Here is an 18364-nt window from a genome sequence, read left to right as displayed (position 1 = left end):
TGACCAGCATCGTTACATCCTGGAGCTTCACAACAGCCAATCACAGCAGCTGGAGAAGATTCCCAACACTCACCTGGGCCTAGAAGACCTCTATAAAGGTACTACAACAGGAGTGTATTTCTCCTGTAAAATATATGTTTTTTCAGTCACATTGTGTATTTGTGCTGCCTTTTTGTGTGTATTTCTATTGTCGCTTTGCTTGTTTGTTAGTACTGTGGGTTTGCAGAGTGATGTTTTGTGTTTTTCTTGTCTTTTTGTTTACTTTTGTTATCATTTTCTGTAATTTGTTATATTTTTCTGGGTGATTTTGTGTATTACTTTTGTCGTTTTGTTAATTTTTGCAGTACTTTTGTGTGTTTTTGGAGTCATTTCTGTGTTTTTCTCTCGTCCTTTACTGTATTTTCCGGAAATGTTGTATTTTCTAATGCATTCTCGCTCTTGTTTTGTGAGTTTTTCCCTAATTTACATTTACTTTGGGGGCCGCATAAAATTAAACTGAGTGCTGCATGTGGCCCGCGGGCCACCAGTTGCCTATTTCTGCTTTAGACCCACAATACATAAATCATCTTTGTCCTGTATTGTTAAATAATAATACACACACACACGCGCACACACACACACACACACACACACACTCTGATATGGAGCCAATAACACACGACGCACACGCACACACACACACACACACACACAGATCAGGAGCCGATAACACACACACACACACACACACACACACATTGATCAGGAGCTAATAACATATGCACACACACACAGATCAGGAGCCGATAACATACATACACACACACACACACACATTGATCAGGAGCCAATAACACACACACACACACACATTGATCAGGAGCTAATAACATATGCACACACACACACACAGATCAGGAGCCGATAACATACATACACACACACACACACATTGATCAGGAGCCAATAACACACGCACACACACACACACATTGATCAGGAGCCAATAACACACGCACACACACACACACAGATCAGGAGCCGATAACACACACACCCAATGCGTGAGACTTGAGAGCTTTTAAATATATATATATATATAATACATATGGCTGTACAGAAAAAACTGTCAACCTAATGAAGCTGCACAATGAGTCATAGGGGCTCTAAATATTTTGAAGTAACCAGTGAAGTAAAGCAAAGATGTGTGCTGTTAGCAGCTACTGTATGTTTGAAGTGGACGTTAAAGACACCACAGTGTATACTCAGACTAGGAAGGATGCACACTTGTTCAACTTTTCCTATTTCAAAGCAAAAACCAAAAGTCGTCTAAAGATCATGTGTGAAATGCTTTTCACCGATGATAGACTTATTGCACATAGTCAACATGATGTCCAACATCTTGTGGACAGGTTTGCTAGTGCTACACAGTTCATCTTAAAAATGAACATTAAAAAAAGAACGTGCTCATACCAACCACTACAGTTTGAGACTGCAGTGATTAATATCAACAGTGAACATCATGACTTAGGAAGCACAGACAATGCTAGATTAGATCAGGATAGCGTTTCAAATGGGAAAGACAAGCTCAGTTTATGGAAAACTACAGGTAGGCTGTGGAAAAACCTGACACGTAACCATCTGGGCAAAGTTAGAGTATACAGTGCAATTGTTCTGTCAGCACTTTTCTATGGAGCAGAAACCAGTGCCTGTATTCACAAAGCATCTTAAGCCTGTATGTGTTTCTGTAGCTGCAGTGATAAAATAAATATGTAATGGCCTCTTGTTCTAACTGGAGAAGTCACATTTGTAGTCAATATCTAATTTGAACCTTTCAAGAGTTTTGCAGAATATGTATTGTGGAGGATTTTGAAAGAAACTTTGACTTCATTGTAAATGCAGAGTCTCTGGCCACAGCCACGCCCCACAGCCACGCCCTGCTCCAGTTCATGTCCTCATGTAATGAGTTCCAATGTGAAGCTGCTATGATGTATTTATTTGTGAATGATTTAAGTGTGACATTAATCCCTCTATTATCATGTATTTTGAAGTTTTTGAGTCTGATTGTTGAACGGACTCCATCTGGTCCTGTTGATTCATGATAGTACATCTATGGTATGAGAGGAATGGACCTTGTGAGACCCATATTATTCCTCAGTCAAACCAGGTTTTGATAAACAGCGATTTATTGCAATGTTTGATGTATTCATAATTCCATAAATAGCAGCTGGTCGACTAGAAGCTTGTAGATCAGCCTCCAGGAGAGCAACGCCAGTTTATGGAAGTCTGAGAGTTGAATTGGTCGTTTTTCAACTTTTTAATTGCATTTGAGTAGAAATGTAGCTCCTTCAATCTGATTAAAAATACATTTGAGAATTGCATTCCATATATTTGTTTTTTTCCTTCACTATTCGGCACAACCAGTTAATTTTAAATGTATTTATAATGGTTTCAAAAAGCAGAACTTCCAGCCCATCTTTTCTTAAATAGTGTATTTGTTCCTCCAAATAAACTTGAAAAGTAGCTTTTTCAGTTTTTGACTTACATTTTTTGGCATATTCACAGATAAAGATAAATAAACTCACCTAGAGATTCCTTCAGCTTTTGACAGTAAAGTTCTCCCATAGATAGAGATCTCACATCAACCACTTATTACACTTATTTACAACTTGGATGATTATGGGGTCAAAATTTAAATTACATCGATCTGTTTGGTTATGATCTATAATAAATCCAATACATGCAACCTTCTTCTGAAGTGGAACATCATAGATATTCATAATCTATTACTATACTTACATCTGTTTGATTATTAAGGAATATCGCTGTATCGTCAGCTAACTGTGATGTTTTGAAGTTTGTCATTTTAACATGAGTGGAGGTCATTTGTGCAATCAATAAAAAGATGTACAGTATGGACTGATAGGGAAGCCTTGTTTTATTCCTCTTCCTATATCAAATCTAGGAGATCATTTGATAGAGCTACTGCAATCATTATAAAGTGTCTGGATAACATTTGTGAATCAGTCTCCAAAACCAAAAGTCTTCAGAGTTTTTAACATGAATTGGTGTCAAACGCTTTGTAAAAGTCAACAAATAAAATACGGCTGATCTCAGCAATATATTCACTGTAATCTATCACATCTAAAATCATTATTGATGATACTTCTACCTGGAATAAATCCTGATTGCTCTTCATTAATGGTTCCTTCCAGTTCCGTCTTGTGCCTCTTTGCAAATGATGAGGCATCATTGTTCAACAGTTATTGGCCTCCAGCTCTCAATATTCACTTTAATAGTGGAACTAATGTAATTACAGTCAGTGGTAAGTGGCCTTTTGTTAAAGCTTCTTCAAAAACATTAACCAGAAATAGGGCGAGTAATACTTTAAAATGTTTATAGAATTCACTTGTCAGGCCATCGTTACCTGGTGATTTGTTGTCCTTCATAACGTCATAAATAGAAATGTTTTCATCACAAATATCTTTAAATTCCTTGTTAATGGTTGATATATTATGCTTAATATTTTGGCAATATGACTCCATTTTATTTCATGGATGATTTTACTGGGATATAGTTCGGTATAAAAGTTGGCGACGCATTCTGCAAACATTTTATCATCTTCACAAACTGCATCATTTATTTTAAGTTGACTTAAGGACATTTCAAAATGTCATTTCTCTGAAATAAAGAAACATTTGGAAAATTTCTCACTTTGTTTCAAACACTTTCATCTTCTAAAAACACCTTTCGCTCTTTCTTCATAAATTTGGTCGAGGGCGGTTTGTAGTAAATCAAGTTGTTTTGTTCGTTCTCAGTTAAGGTTATTCATTCAGTTAATATCATACATTGTGTAGCAGTTTGCAATTCATCACTTTATAAATCTGTTTGCTCAATATGATAGCCAGCTTTCAAACGTCATAAATTCCCAGGACTCTCCGTAACGATTAGACACACTGGCTGATCTCAATAATGTTCTGTGTTTGCTTTTCAAATTCCTTGTCATTAATTAGTAAATTATTACATTTCCAGTAGTCTATATTAAATCGATCTATTTTGGACGTGGTGTCTATCTTAACAGTGATAGCTTTGTGATCAATAAATACTGTTGGTATAATTTCTGTATTTTTAATAATATTTGCAGACGGGACGGACTGTGAAGACCTATTTTTGTTGTTTTAATATCTGTATATTTGTGTCTCCATACATTTATTAGATTCATCCTGTTGGACACATTGTTAAGGTCATTTGTTTGAAGGTCACCTGTCAACCCTGTTGTCCATAACAGTAATGAAATCTCCACCCCATATGATTTGGGATGAAGGAAGTTTTGATAATGTTAATTTTATCTTCTAAAATTACGTTTAGTGAGTTATTGTTGGGTTGCATAAATATTTACCAAAATAAAACTTGTGTGATCAAGTTCAGTAATCAAAATAATCCATCTTTCATCATCATCAGTAAGATGTTTGATGATTTATCCTCTAAAGTTCTCCTTTAAAACAGCGACCCCTGCTGGTCTATTACTGCAAAAACAAAACCAAAAGACTTTTCTAGTATGATACTATAATAATAATAATCAGATTGTAGAAAATAAAAGTCTGCACGTTTCCCTTGGCAAAACAAAACTAATCATTTTCAAGTCATTTCTGATTCCTCTGGCATTGATAGACAATAGAAATAAACATTAATTTTTTTTCTTTTTGTCTTCCTTTTCTTTTTCATTTTTAAGTAAGAAAAAATATAAAAGATGTGGATCCTCTCTTAGGAGAAGAAACAGGAAGATGACACCTGCAGCACCCAATGTGACATCCATTATTCAAAAGGAAATGAAATGTTCTTAAACCAAAGTTTAGTCTTCACTGATCATGTATTAGTTCATTTTAAATATTTACTTAGTTCCTTTATGTTCATTAAATTGGAGAGTCAGGACTGACCTGCGTTTCCTCAGGTTCAAGTTGAGTCAGTCATAGTAGTCTCTTCTTCTCCTCCCACGTAGTAGGACATCTTCCTGGCCTCGGGGTCCAGTTTGATTCATCTCTTGCGGTCTCCTTGGGACATGTCCTCTTTAAATCGCAGGCCATGTTGCTGCAGGTCAGGGCACCTTCTCGCTGCTTTCCAGACGGCGTCTCTGCTCTCCAGGGAGATGAAGTGCAGGATGGTGGTTCTCGGTCTGGTCACCTCCTCAGCGGTGCTGCGCCTACCCCAGGCGACAAGCAGCGTCAATGTTCCGCACCAGGAGGTCCTTCATGTCAGGTACCACTTTCTGACAGATGCTGATCACTTTTGTGTGGATATCTTCCTCGAGGATGAATTCTGGAATTCTGTCCAGCCTCAGGTTCTGTCTTCTAATGCGTGTCCATCTCGTCCATCCTTCTCTGCATGGCTGCAACAGGCTAGCCCCACCTGAGCGACTCTCTGCCCCAGAGTAGTCACTCTCGTGGTGACAGCCTTCAGGTCAGTAGACATACGTTCAAACTTTTCCTCCAGGAGGATCATTCTGGTCTCCATAGAGTCCGCTCTCTGGTTTATCAGAGTCTTAAGCACTTTCTCAGTTAGAACGATTGGAGCATCCGTAAACTCCACAAAATATGGACATTTTGATGATTTCAGACGACAGATTCTCAAGTTTCCTGCTCTCCATCCGAATTTAGCGTGAGTGACTTCACATGAATCAACAGAGCAGGTCATAGACATATACACATTCTATTGGCTGATCCTAACAACAGCTCTAGGGTACGTTCAATAAACAATTACACCACATTATATGATGTCTATGGAGCAGACTCCCGTCCGCTGTCAGTTGCGATAGCCAATCAGATATCTTTGATTAATTTTATTTTTATTTTATTTTTATTTATTCAGTTTATTTCCGACATGGTTACATTCACTTATTTTTTTACATTTTTTTTTTGTACATGTCAAAAAAGGAGACGAGAGAAGCAGTTTGCTTATCTGGGTCCCGTCCCCTGTTTTACCATCGCAAATTTACATGGGTTTACATGTCTCTCTGGTCAAACATTCTTGAGTTGTTCTAAAAACAGTCCTTTTTTGTGTATTCTCATCTGTGTTGTCCTCCTCCTCTCTATCGTTGTTCGTGTTGGCCTTGTTCCCTGCCAGACGTTGTTAGCATTCCTCCAGTTCAAGAATAGTTCCTCTTTCGAAGGTGTTTGGAAGGTTTTTCCCTTTTCATCCATAATGAATTAATAAACAGCTCCCCTGTCGTGTGTGTGTTTGGGGGGGCATAGTAGGTCAGTTGGGGGGGCACTGCCCGCGAATGTCCCCCCATGACACCGACACTGCATGGAGTCACTCACTTCAGCCTCACAGGCTTTTCTTTTTCATTGCTGGAGTCTATGACGGTGTTGTAGGCAGCGGTGGAAATTCTCCTCAATGTTGTCCAAGTAATCACGCCCCGTGCGAGCGTCAGTGCAGCGTGGCTAGCTCCATGTGGATGGTTATGCGTTTTAATGCCACCCCGTGTGGCAACACTCACTCGTTGGCTGCGATGATACATTTCAATGTAACTTTTAGTGATAGAAACGTTGCTTTGGAAAGTTTTGGTGTGCAGTCTCTTGCTCAGGCCGCCATCTTTACAGACACCTGGAGACAACAGAGTTGTCGCTACTCTCTCTAGAGAACTAAGAAAACAAAACGAGAAAACAAAAAAAACAGCAGGAAAGCATTTAGTGGGTTTTAAAATGTTTACAGAATGAATGATAGTTTAACAGACATTTTGGTATTAAAAAATGTGTCCATCTCGTTTTCTAAATGATGTCCGTTTGGTTTTGTCTGTGCTCATTTTGTTTTATAATAACTAGTTCAGTGGCCGTCGGAAGTATGCATTCATGTGGGAGCTTAAGTACAGTAGTCAATTATGTCCAGATGAGTGTGTGTTTGAAGGTTGGATGTGTACATACTCTGTAGTGTTATAAAGGGGTTTATTTGTGGGTGTAAAATGTGTGGTTTAATTCTATAGGACATGAACATGATAAATGTGTTTGTTGTTGTTTCTTTTTAACTCACTTTTATATTTTTTTGTTTGGTGTATTTTTCTGTAATGTATGTTTTTTGGAGTCATTTTGTGTATTTTTGTATCCTTCTGTTGTGTTTTTGTATAATTATTGTTTTTGTTTCCATTGTAGTGTGATTCTGGAGTCATGTTGTGTACTTTTTGTATACATATTATTTTGTTTTTTGTTTTATTTTACTCATTTAGTATATTTTCATTATAAATAAATACCTTGTGTGTGTGTTTCCGTGAAATGTTTGAGACGCTGATAACCAAACGCCATAGCCATTGTAACGCCAATCAGAAAAACTGCACAAAACATAACGTAAAGCTCCAAACGACATGAGTGAGTAAGTAAATTAAAGTATTATCTACAATTCAGCGTCTTTTTTTAAAAACGAAAATCATTGTTTACCTTTGAACCGAGTGGTCAGAGCTTAACTTCCATTCCACCGAGAATCTGCAGTTTTCCACATGGAGTATTGAACGGGTTGAGTTCAATACTGATTCTAGTGAAACGCTGCGTAAATGAACAATTACACAGACAGTTATATGGTTTATACAATGGGACAGTTGTCTGTAAAAGACTCACCAGTGGCTGATGGTTTAAATGATCTATTCAGAGAGCTCTATGTTTAAGACGTGAACAGCATGGCAGACACAGAGATGGAGATGGAGGAGGAAGTTATTTTTTTTAGAGGAAGTGGACTCTGTGACAGATACACACACCAGGTATTTGGAACCCATTGACTAAGTTTCAGGTCAAACTTGTACCGCGTCGGGGAGATATTCACTCCACACACACACACACACACACAAAGCTCACAGACACACAACAGATCACAGCAGTGTGTTTGTGTGTGTGTGTGTGTGTGTGTCAGATTGCTCGGAGGTGTTTGATGACGGTAACGTAGCTAGCGGGCTGTACGTCATACGTCCAGACGGTTCACCCACAGCGCTCAGTGTTTACTGTGACATGAACAATGGAGGAGGATGGACCGTGTTTCAGAGGAGGAAGAACGGCAAGGAGAGCTTTGACAGGTACACACACACACACACACACACACACACACACACACACACACACGCACACACACACACACACACACACACACAAGTTGAAAGTAATGAAATAAAACATGTACAGTAGGTGATGATATGCACCTAATTAATAACAATAATTCTAATCAATCAATAAATCAAGAAAGAAGAAGAAGTATTGAGTAGTTAGCTTAGCATAGATTGTCATAGTATAGAGTGGGCGTGTCTTAACTGCCCACACCCCTGCCACTTATAGAAAAGGATACTCCACTTGTACAGCACTGACACAAATGACTGACGAATGGTACGAGATAATCAAATGATTTGTGGAGCAGTCTTATTAGATTTTCAAGCTGTATTTGACTTAACGGACTACAGTTTACTGTTAGGACAACTACAGCTGTATAGATTTTAACCATCTGCACTGCCTTTGATGAACCTGTCCAAGGTCACAGAGGTTGTATTTTAATGGTAGCTTCTCAGAAAGTGTATCTGTGGACTGTGGTATTGCTCAAGGGCGCTGCCTTGGTCCACTGTTGTACAGTATGCAGACGATACAACAGTCTATGCATCTGCAAAATCAATATCTGAATTTTCATCAATCTTAGACAAAGAATTAAAAATGAGCAATGGGTTTCTAATAATTGATTAAGACTAAAAGCATAGTGCTTGGGTCAAATAAATCTCTCAAACATAATCCAAAGTTAAATGTGTTAATAAATAACATTCCAATAGAGCAAGTAACAGAAGCTAAACTCTTAAGTGTCTATCTGGACAATACATTTTCTTGGTCAACACATTGAATTCATTACAAAAAAGATTCCGTGAGTACCTGCCAGCAGAAATGGTTGTTGCAGAAACTCTAATGATTTAAGCTTGACTACTGTCAGAGCATATGGGCTAATGCTAATGCTAATGCTAAAAGATCTAGAAAGATTCCAGTTAATGCAGAATAAGGCCACTCGTCTCTCCCTAAACTGCTCCTATAGAACCAGTGTAAAAACTATACGCTATTAGCTAAAGGCTGAGGATCAAGCATTAGCTTCTCTATTCTTAAAACTCAAAAATCCACAGTTTTTATTGAGTCAATTAAAAAGCAGCAGAGAATCCCATGGTTATGTCACGAGGTTCACATCAGGACGGTTTTCACCTCCAAAAGGAAATACTCATTTTCTTCAAAAATCTTTTGTATACAAAGCAATGAAAGAATGGAACGTTTTAAGGACAACTGAAGTGATACATTGGAGTCAGTTATTTATATATTACATTTACAATGTTTGTAAACTGCAATTGTCACATTCTGAGCGTGTACTGATATGACTTGTATTTTTTATGTATGAATTGTCATTCATTTTTGTCAATTATTGAAATATTATTGTATTTTATCCGTTTGTTATCTGTCTAATGAATAGTTTTAATCTGTATGACTTTAAAGAAGGACCCCAGGAAGAATAGCTAGCTGTAAAACACAACTAATGGGGATGCTAACACACTAAACCTGGTTACCATGGTTACCTCACCTATGTAACACCAAGCCACTTCATTTCAAATCAAAGTCTGTTTAACCCCGCCCTCTCACACTGCTTTAAGTTTATTCTTACCTTTAATTGTACACACGAGATGTTTGAATGTGTGTGTGTGTGTGTGTGTGTGTGTGTGTGTGTGTGTGCAGGGCCTGGGTGGAATACAAACATGGGTTTGGAGACCTTTTCTCACCTGAAGGAGAGTTCTGGCTCGGCAATGATCCTCTGCACTTCCTGTCCTCACAAGGTGTGTGTGTGTGTGTGTGTGTGCGTGTGTGTGTGTGTGCGTGCGTGCGTGCGTGCGTGTGTGGTTTCTATAAAGACAGAATAACAAAATACAATTACAATAATAAAGAATAACAAACATAAATTGACTTCACTTATGTAAAGAAACATTATCAACTTAATATAAAATATAAATACTCACACAGATAAAGTAATTCAATTGTTAAAAGCACATTTCTCCTCCTCATTCACACTATTATGAACTAACATATAAAACAGAACTCACAGTTACCTAAACATACCAATCTAATATCAAGTTACTGTTAACCATCTTAATGTAACGTTACACACTATATGAACCTCTTCGGGTGACCGTGGCTCAGGTGGTAGTGGGTCGTCTTCTGATCGAGAGGTTGGGGGTTCGATCCCAGTACCTGACTGTGTGTTGAAGTGTCCTTGGGCAAGACACTGAACCCTAAGTTGCTCCCAGTGGTCGACTAGTGCCTTGCATGTCAGTCCTGTCCCACTGGTGTGTGAATGATTGGGTGAATGAGCTGATATGTAAAGACTGTTTCAGTGGAGATAAAGCTCTATATAAATCATGTCCATTTAACTGCGGTAACCCACAGGCTGCTTTTATTGTGAAACACCCAGCATGTTACTACATCCTGTCACTGAATTAACTTAACTGACCAGCAGTTTGATTAAACACACTTAATTCACACTAACAACTTGGAACGACTGCTGAAACATAACCCATACTAACACTACGTTATATGAGTACAAATAATCATGCTGTCAATCAGACATAACACCTGCAGAACTGACGCACAGAGCCAGGTGTGCCACCATGAACGCACCAATCACACGCAGGCTCGTGCTTTCACTCACATTAACCAACCAAACTCACATGAACACAAGTAAACACCAACAACATGAGAACTATACAAGAGGTGGGAACTCACGCTTTCATTTACACACATAACTTCTAGTTAACTCGTCACTTTACCACCAAAGCCCACTGATCAACTTGTCAACCACTTACTACGTAACACCCATTCTACAAGTCACGTACTGATCACGTGAGTAAGTCCACCTCTCGCATTAACAGCAGTGAAAACATCTTCCTCACACAAAAACAGATAAAACAGACCTCCACAAACAACTGTAATATTATTATTCACTTTGGGGCCTTTTCTACAAGCGGCGTCCCTAAGTAGCTAACAGAACATAGCATTAGCCTAGAACTAATCATAAATGTGAATCGCCCTCTACCTTCAGCAGCCCCTCCCTCTTAGGCCACACCCACACTTGCAGCATGCTCATGTTAGAGGCCCATCTGTACCTTCAGGGTGAGGACTAAAGGTTAAAGTGACAGAGGCCTGTGTGTTTGTGCTGTGTCAGCAGTTCAGTGTCTGTAGATGTAAGATATGAGTGTCTTTCTGTGTTAGCTGTTCTTCTTCATGGACTCGTTCACATATTCACTCAGCATCACAGCATGAACGGGTGAACACAATAGAAATGCAGTTCATGTTTATTTACGTACACACTATGACATCATCAACATGCTTCTTGTTGATGATGTCATACTAACATACTACCCAAACTAACGTACAACACATACTAACGTACTACTCATACTAACGTACTACTCATACTAACGTACAACACATACTAACGTACTACTCATACTAACGTACTACACATACTAACGTACTACCCAAACTAACGTACAACACATACTAACGTACTACTCATACTAACGTACTACACATACTAACGTATTACTCATACTAACGTATTACTCATACTAACATACTACTCATACTAACGTACTACTCATACTAACGTATTACTCATACTAACGTACTACTCATACTAACGTACTACTCATACTAACGTATTACTCATACTAACGTACAACACATACTAACGTACTACTCATACTAATGTACTACACATACTAACGTACTACTCATACTAACGTACTACTCATACTAACGTATTACTCATACTAACGTACTACTCATACTAACGTACTACTCATACTAACGTACTACTCATACTAACGTATTACTCATACTAACGTACAACACATACTAACGTACTACTCATACTAACGTACTACACATACTAACGTATTACTCATACTAATGTACTACTCATACTGTGTGACGTCTAAATTAATATATAGTGCGTTCACATTAGATAGTATGAACATTTTGAATATGTGAGAAATACCAGGATGTATACTATATAGGGACATTTTTTAAGTATACATGGTGTACACACTAGTCATACTCAACCGTCCCATGATGCATTGGGAGCTGAATGTAAAGTGGTCTTGGGACCAATAGACATTATATATACGTAGACGCCGCATCGACTGCTGCCGCCCATTAGAACGGTGCGTCAACAGGGCGGCCATCTTGGACCGGTGCCATTCGCTCATACAGTGCATTACATCTATAATGTTTACACTATTAAAGTTGTCAAAAATCACTCAATTCTCAAGCATTTTTCAAGTGGTTTGTTTGTAATAAACATCAGACATGATAGAGAGAGAGAGACAGAGAGAGAGAGACAGAGGGATTCTTATTATATTTTTTTGCTATTATTATTATAACCATTACTATTATTACTCTTACTATTATTACTATCACTATTAATATTATATCCCTATCATCATCTTCATCTTTTTTTTATTATTGTAGCCAAATAACTGAAACCATAAACATGTGAGCAATGTAGCCAGAGATAAAGTCTACAACAAAAAATAATTCATAACACAAAACATGCCTTTAGGCAGACTGCATGTGTGCGTTTGTAAATGTTTGTAACGCTTTCTCTGCGTGTGTGTGTGTGTGTTTCAGGTAACTACGACCTCCGTATAGACATGGAGGACTTTGAGGGGAACCAAAAATTTGCAGAGTACAAAAACTTTAAGGTGGACAATGAGAAGGTGAGGACTGTGTGCTGATTGGCTGTCAGGGGTCACATAGCCGTGTCCTACGTGCTGTAACATCTTCAGGCTAAAGGTGAAGGTCCTCCCCCACACCACATGACCATATATGGAAGTGATGTCAGTCCAGTTAATGGCAAAATAAAAGCTGTTGGTTTTAAACAAACCAAGCGTGAAAAATGTGACAGGCATTAAAAAGATTTTACTGTGAAGGTCTTTCCCTGCTTCCTGCTTGCCCCCCCTCCTGTAACCTTGCTCTCCACTTTCCCACGAGTGTTAGACGACACACGTTCGTCCTTCAGCACAAAAAAGAACCTTGAGGTCGTCTGTGAGGCTTCATGTAGAGTTAAAACAGAGCAAGGCAGTATTTCATCAAATGATCTACAGTTTAAACCTGGTTTAGCCCCGCCCCCTCTGACCACGCTGCTTTTCCCATTTAATCCAAATCTTCTCAGCCAATCAGCTGCCAGCGTTAATGTTTAGTCAGACCAGTGAGGTGGATCACAGAGTTCATGATCTGAGACGTGAGGACGCACGAGGTGCAGTTTTTACAGCCAATAAAATCCAGTGCTGAGAGCTACAGGAAGTGACATCATCAGTTACTGAGCAGAGAAAATAAAGGAAGGACATGTGACTTGACTTGGTAAAGGGTTAACATTGGAGTTATTAATCATGTGTGATCATACACTGATTCATTAATCCATGGAACTTTAGATTTATGAAAGCTACAGTTGGTGACCCTTTCAGGGGTCCATGCGTCTGTTCCAAGCGGGTCCTGATGCTAACATCTGTGTTTTTCTCTGAGGTGTCGCCTGCAGACGAACCCTCTGAGGTCACAGTTTGAACCTTAATGAGGCTTCGTCTACAGACCTATCTGAGGCCACGCCCCCTGGTGCTTCACGTCTCTCCCTTCCTTTCTCTCCACAGGATCTGTACCAGCTGCACTTGGGTGAGTACCGTGGCGACGCCGGTAACGCTTTGGCAGAGTGCGATCGGAGGAAACGAGGCTGTTTGGGATTGGACGGCATCAGGTTCAGCACCTTCGACCAGCCCAACGACGTCCTGGGAGACCCAGACGAGCGCTGCATCCGACACAGCAAGGCTGGATGGTGGTTCAGCAAGTGAGAGGGCGGGGCTCCAGGATCATTAGTATTTTAATAGTAAATAGTATTACACATATTCAGACTTGAGGAGGGACCATGGGGGTATTTGATCAAAACCAGCTCAGGGTTAAGTCCAGGTTTAATCTGAGAGTCTGGCTCCGTTAAGCCAGGTTTTAACTGGAACAGTGGTTTCAATGAGAAAACACCTTGGTTACCGTAGTAACACAGTCCGTGGGTCAAACCTGCTCCTGACCAGGTTTAATCAGCAGGCTTGACTTAATCTGCTGAGTCACTCTCATGAAACCACGTCATCATTATTGAAGAAGTTATTTGTTGATGCTTTAAAATTAAATATAGATCTATAAAAGGAAAAAGGAGTCAAAAAACTTCTATTGTACTTTTTTTTAAAAATATCACTTTAATACGGTATTTTAAAATGAAAATTATTGATTTTAAATCCATACAAATGATATAATCATTATTCCATGTTTAATGTGTAGCGTATTATTAATGATATCACAGTCTCCATGTGTTTAAACCACCAGTAATAATAATATATACGTGTGTATCATCACCTCTGTTTACCACACGGTATAAATGTGTTTATTTATTGATCAGAGATTAATAACGAGAAAGCTGTGGATATACAGAGAGGGAGGGGCTTCAGGGACAGTCATAGTCACATGCTCCGTCACTCTCTAATCATTAAATCTGTGATTGATCTCATGGGTCTGATGAGGACGTTCACTTAATCTAAACACTGTCAGCTGATTGGCTGAGCTGTAGAGATTGAAGCTGAGAAGAGTTTGATGAAATGGTAAAAGGGGGCGTGGTCACGGACGGCTTTGCTGAACCAGGTTGAAACCATAAGCCTGGATCTACTGAGAACACTTTGATCAAACACCCTCCCAGGGGTTTTCCGCTGATTGAGCACTTTTAAGAATCAGTATGAAAGTGACAGACCTCCTCTGCTTCTACAAGCTTCTAACTTATAATTATGTATTTTCTGTATTTACCTTTATTATTGGTAGTTTCTTTTTTGATTTGTGTAGTTGTTTTAACAACTGTAAAATGTCTTTGAGTTTTCTCTTTCGATGAATCAACGAGAAAAATAATCTAGATCTTTGTCAGACTCACTGCCAACACTGTCAGACACAAGTTTATCCCTCTTGACCTTTGACCTCATGCGCGAGAACTGAACAAGAACGAGATTTCCTAGAGTGTGAAAAGGCTTATTGTCTCTTTGTGTCTCATTGTAATTGTGTCCGCCCCCTCAGGTGTGACTCTGGGAACCTAAACGGGCATTACTATAACGGTCCATACAAAGCTATGACGGACGACGGTGTGGTTTGGTACACGTGGCACGGTTGGTGGTACTCCATCAAGTCGGTGGTGATGATGCTGAGAGCGTCCGACCTGGAGGGCGCGGCACCGCCCGACCTCGTCCCGCTGGGCCTTAAACGACCCGCCGGCGGTGGCAGTAAGGCAGCGTGGGACAGAGAGGAGCGAGGACGGGTTTGACATTAGAATAATTTAAGGTTTGTCCTAAAAAATAAAGATTTGAGTTTCTGTCTTTTTAAATCTGTTTGTTGTTCAATTGGTGAGAAAGTGAACACGTCCTTTACGTCACTAACAGTATTTATACTAGTTCATTTATCTACCAATAAAAGCAACAAAGGTCTGCGTGCCTGTGTGTGTGTTTGTGTTTGTGGAGTGAATTTCTCCCCGACGCGGTGTCTGTTCAACCTGAAACTTTTTTAACAGCTTCCACATAGCCCGAGTGTGTGCATACTTTATTTTGGACAAATTTGGTTTCGTAAAACGTTCAAAATGTTCATTTTGATTTTAAGATTATGGCTCCCTTTCTGGTTCTGGGTCACAAACTATCTGTTTCATCAGACAGAGGAATGTAACTTTTTTGTGAGCGGCTGAGTCCACAACACGGCTCCACGAAGATTATCATTTGTTCTGCGCATGGGTGAGTGTTCTTCTATTATTCTATGTGTTAAGATGCGTGAGAGTGCCGACCTGTTCTTTCTACACGGTACCACAACCACAGAGGAAACATTTTAACACTACCTTAACACCCACAATAAACAGCTCTAACCATAAACACACACACGTTATTGTATGTATGTATTTTACAAAATCTACAATCTATATAATGTAACAAAGCAACAAAACAATGAACATGTATATGAACTGTCTCATAAAAATAAAGACTGCATCAGCCGTCAGCTCTCGATCCTCATCTCCACATGGGAAGCGGGGAGGGGAGGGGCCATTTCTACGAGCATGAATCAGTTTTGCTACAAACGTTTCACAAAATGTGTTGCAAAACTCAAGCAGCTCAGATTCACACGAGAAAAGTAGTTTGTGTTTGTGTAGCGGTAGATTAGAGACGTTATAACTGTAGAGTTGTGGTTGTAAACCATCATTTACACAGTAATCACAAAGTAATTAAAAAACATGTGAATAAATGTTAGATTACAAGTTTGCAGCTGTATCTTTATGTGTAAATATCAGTCTATACATTTTTTCCATTATTTGTGACATTATATTTATTTCACGTGTGTGGATTTTTTATACAAGCTGACATCACATTCTACAAACTCTCACATTTTGCTACATATGTACCTTCATATGAACAGTCAGAATCTGCCTGTGTCCCTAAAGCCTCCACGGCTGCACCACAGCCCCTCCATTTTCACAGCACAAGATGAACCAGGCAACATTTACAAAAGATACGATTCAGAACTAAAAAATAAGCTTGAGACTAAAGTTCACGCTGTAAGTCCAGCTCATAAACCTGCGTTTCCAGCCGGCCTTTATGCTACGTTCACACCAAACGCATTTCGGGCATCAAAATCGTGCCTCACGCCCGTAGTTGGACACTTGTGCTCATTGAATCAGACGCTTGTCACCAGCGTCAAAGATGCTCTGGACGCACGTCCAAACAAGTTGGGAAGAGAGCGTTTAGGGGAGGGGCTTCTCTGTTGCCAGTGGTGTTCAAACAATATATGATATTGTTAAGTTCATAATTCACCCAGTGACTGTGAAGTGGTGGAACATTAATTATTGTGATGAGAAGGTGGTGTTTCTGGTCAGATGTATTTAGGTGTGACTCAGTGTGTGCACTGTGATGTCAGAGGGTTATAGAGAAGTGTGGGTGGATGGAGAATAAAGTTTGGAGTTCCTTGATGAACACGCCCCCTCTGACCCCCGTTTATCAGCTCTACATTATTCAGAGTGGCTTTTTTATTTGCGCCGTTTCTGGATTCACTAGAGCTGCACTAGGACGAGAGTCGCTTTCAGCGAGATTATGAGCTGGTCCCAGAAGCTTTTAGGCATAGGTTCTGTAATCTGAGATCATCTTTTAACCAATCATATGTGGACTATGTGAGTGTGAAACAAGTTCTCTTTGACAGGTGGTGCTCTTCTCAGAACGTTACTGAGTTTATTCAGCTTAAACAGTCGATAATGATGGAGGACTTTAACAACAGTCTTCCAGAGAAAGTAACCACATATTTCATCTGAAGTTAATGAGGTGTCTTTTACTATGCAGAGGGTTGGAGTCCCCTTACATAGCATTTTGATTCAGTCTGACATGTGGTCAGGATCCACGGTGATTTGTCTTTAAGAGGGGTTTCTATGATAATGGGGAATGACTTGGCAGGAGGTAAGGTGTTAGTGACGCTGGAAGTGACACCTGTACCTGTCCTGATAACGTACACATGTTTACCCAAGGTTTTTACATCATGTGCCGTCACACAGGCTGCAAAACGTGAACTGGAGCAGAAAGCACCTGATATAGATTTATGTATGTACAGCCTTGACGCTGAATCCAGTAATTGCTCAGCAGCAACTGAAAAAGTCAGAGTAAGCATGGCTGATGTGAGTGGTTTGTCTAGTCAGTGTGTGCGTGCTCGCCTGTCTGGAGTTTGACAGCCGCATTGATTTTTTTTTTTTTTTTTTACAGAAACAATAAAAACAAGTTAAAAAGTGAAATGAATTCAAACTGATTTCATATAATCAGAGTTGGTTTTGATTACAGGGCTCGTTCTAAATGTTTGTTTTTGTTCATTTAATCTCACTCTGGGACATGCACAAGAATTCAAGAATATTGCAGATGGCAATAAACTTTATTCTATTCTATTCTAATTTACATCCTAACCACTACGTCTGACAAATAACATTTAAAATAGAAAAAAAAGAAGAAAAGATGAAATCATAATAAGATTTACTGGTCTTAATACAAAACAATGTTACCAATAATATAACTAATGCCGTCAAATAAGGAGTGGTTGCAGATAATCATAGGTTATGTTGTTCAACCGGTTAGAATCCCCGTTGGGGAAATGGGCTGCCAGTGTGGGTCCTTAGGCCAGACCCTTCACGCTACTGCCTACCTCATACAATGCCGGCTCAGACGTCGCCCGGCCAAACAAGGTCTGCGTCAGGTGCTGGGGAACCATAGCACCTTGATGTAAAATGGGCTACTGGAACAAAGAGGAAATGG

At 39.4% G+C, this 18364-nt stretch overlaps 1 protein-coding gene across 1 annotated transcript in view; it reads left to right on the top strand.

Moving 5' to 3' along the window:
• The window catches only part of LOC114460852 (fibrinogen-like protein 1), a 16127-nt gene extending 761 nt beyond the window's left edge, over positions 1–15366 (top strand). The window contains exons 2-7 of the mRNA XM_028442757.1: positions 1–98; positions 7873–8032; positions 9705–9802; positions 12654–12742; positions 13670–13863; positions 15123–15366. The exon at positions 1–98 is cut by the window's left edge and continues 71 nt beyond it. Of these exons, the coding sequence (XP_028298558.1) occupies positions 1–98; positions 7873–8032; positions 9705–9802; positions 12654–12742; positions 13670–13863; positions 15123–15366 (883 nt within the window). The remainder of the gene's footprint in view (positions 99–7872; positions 8033–9704; positions 9803–12653; positions 12743–13669; positions 13864–15122) is intronic.
• The last annotated feature ends 2998 nt before the right edge of the window (positions 15367–18364 follow it).

This window comes from Gouania willdenowi, chromosome 1 (assembly GCF_900634775.1).
Source record: "Gouania willdenowi chromosome 1, fGouWil2.1, whole genome shotgun sequence".
NCBI classification, from domain to species: Eukaryota; Metazoa; Chordata; class Actinopteri; order Blenniiformes; family Gobiesocidae; genus Gouania; species Gouania willdenowi.
This window is presented reverse-complemented; position numbering and strand designations above follow the sequence as displayed.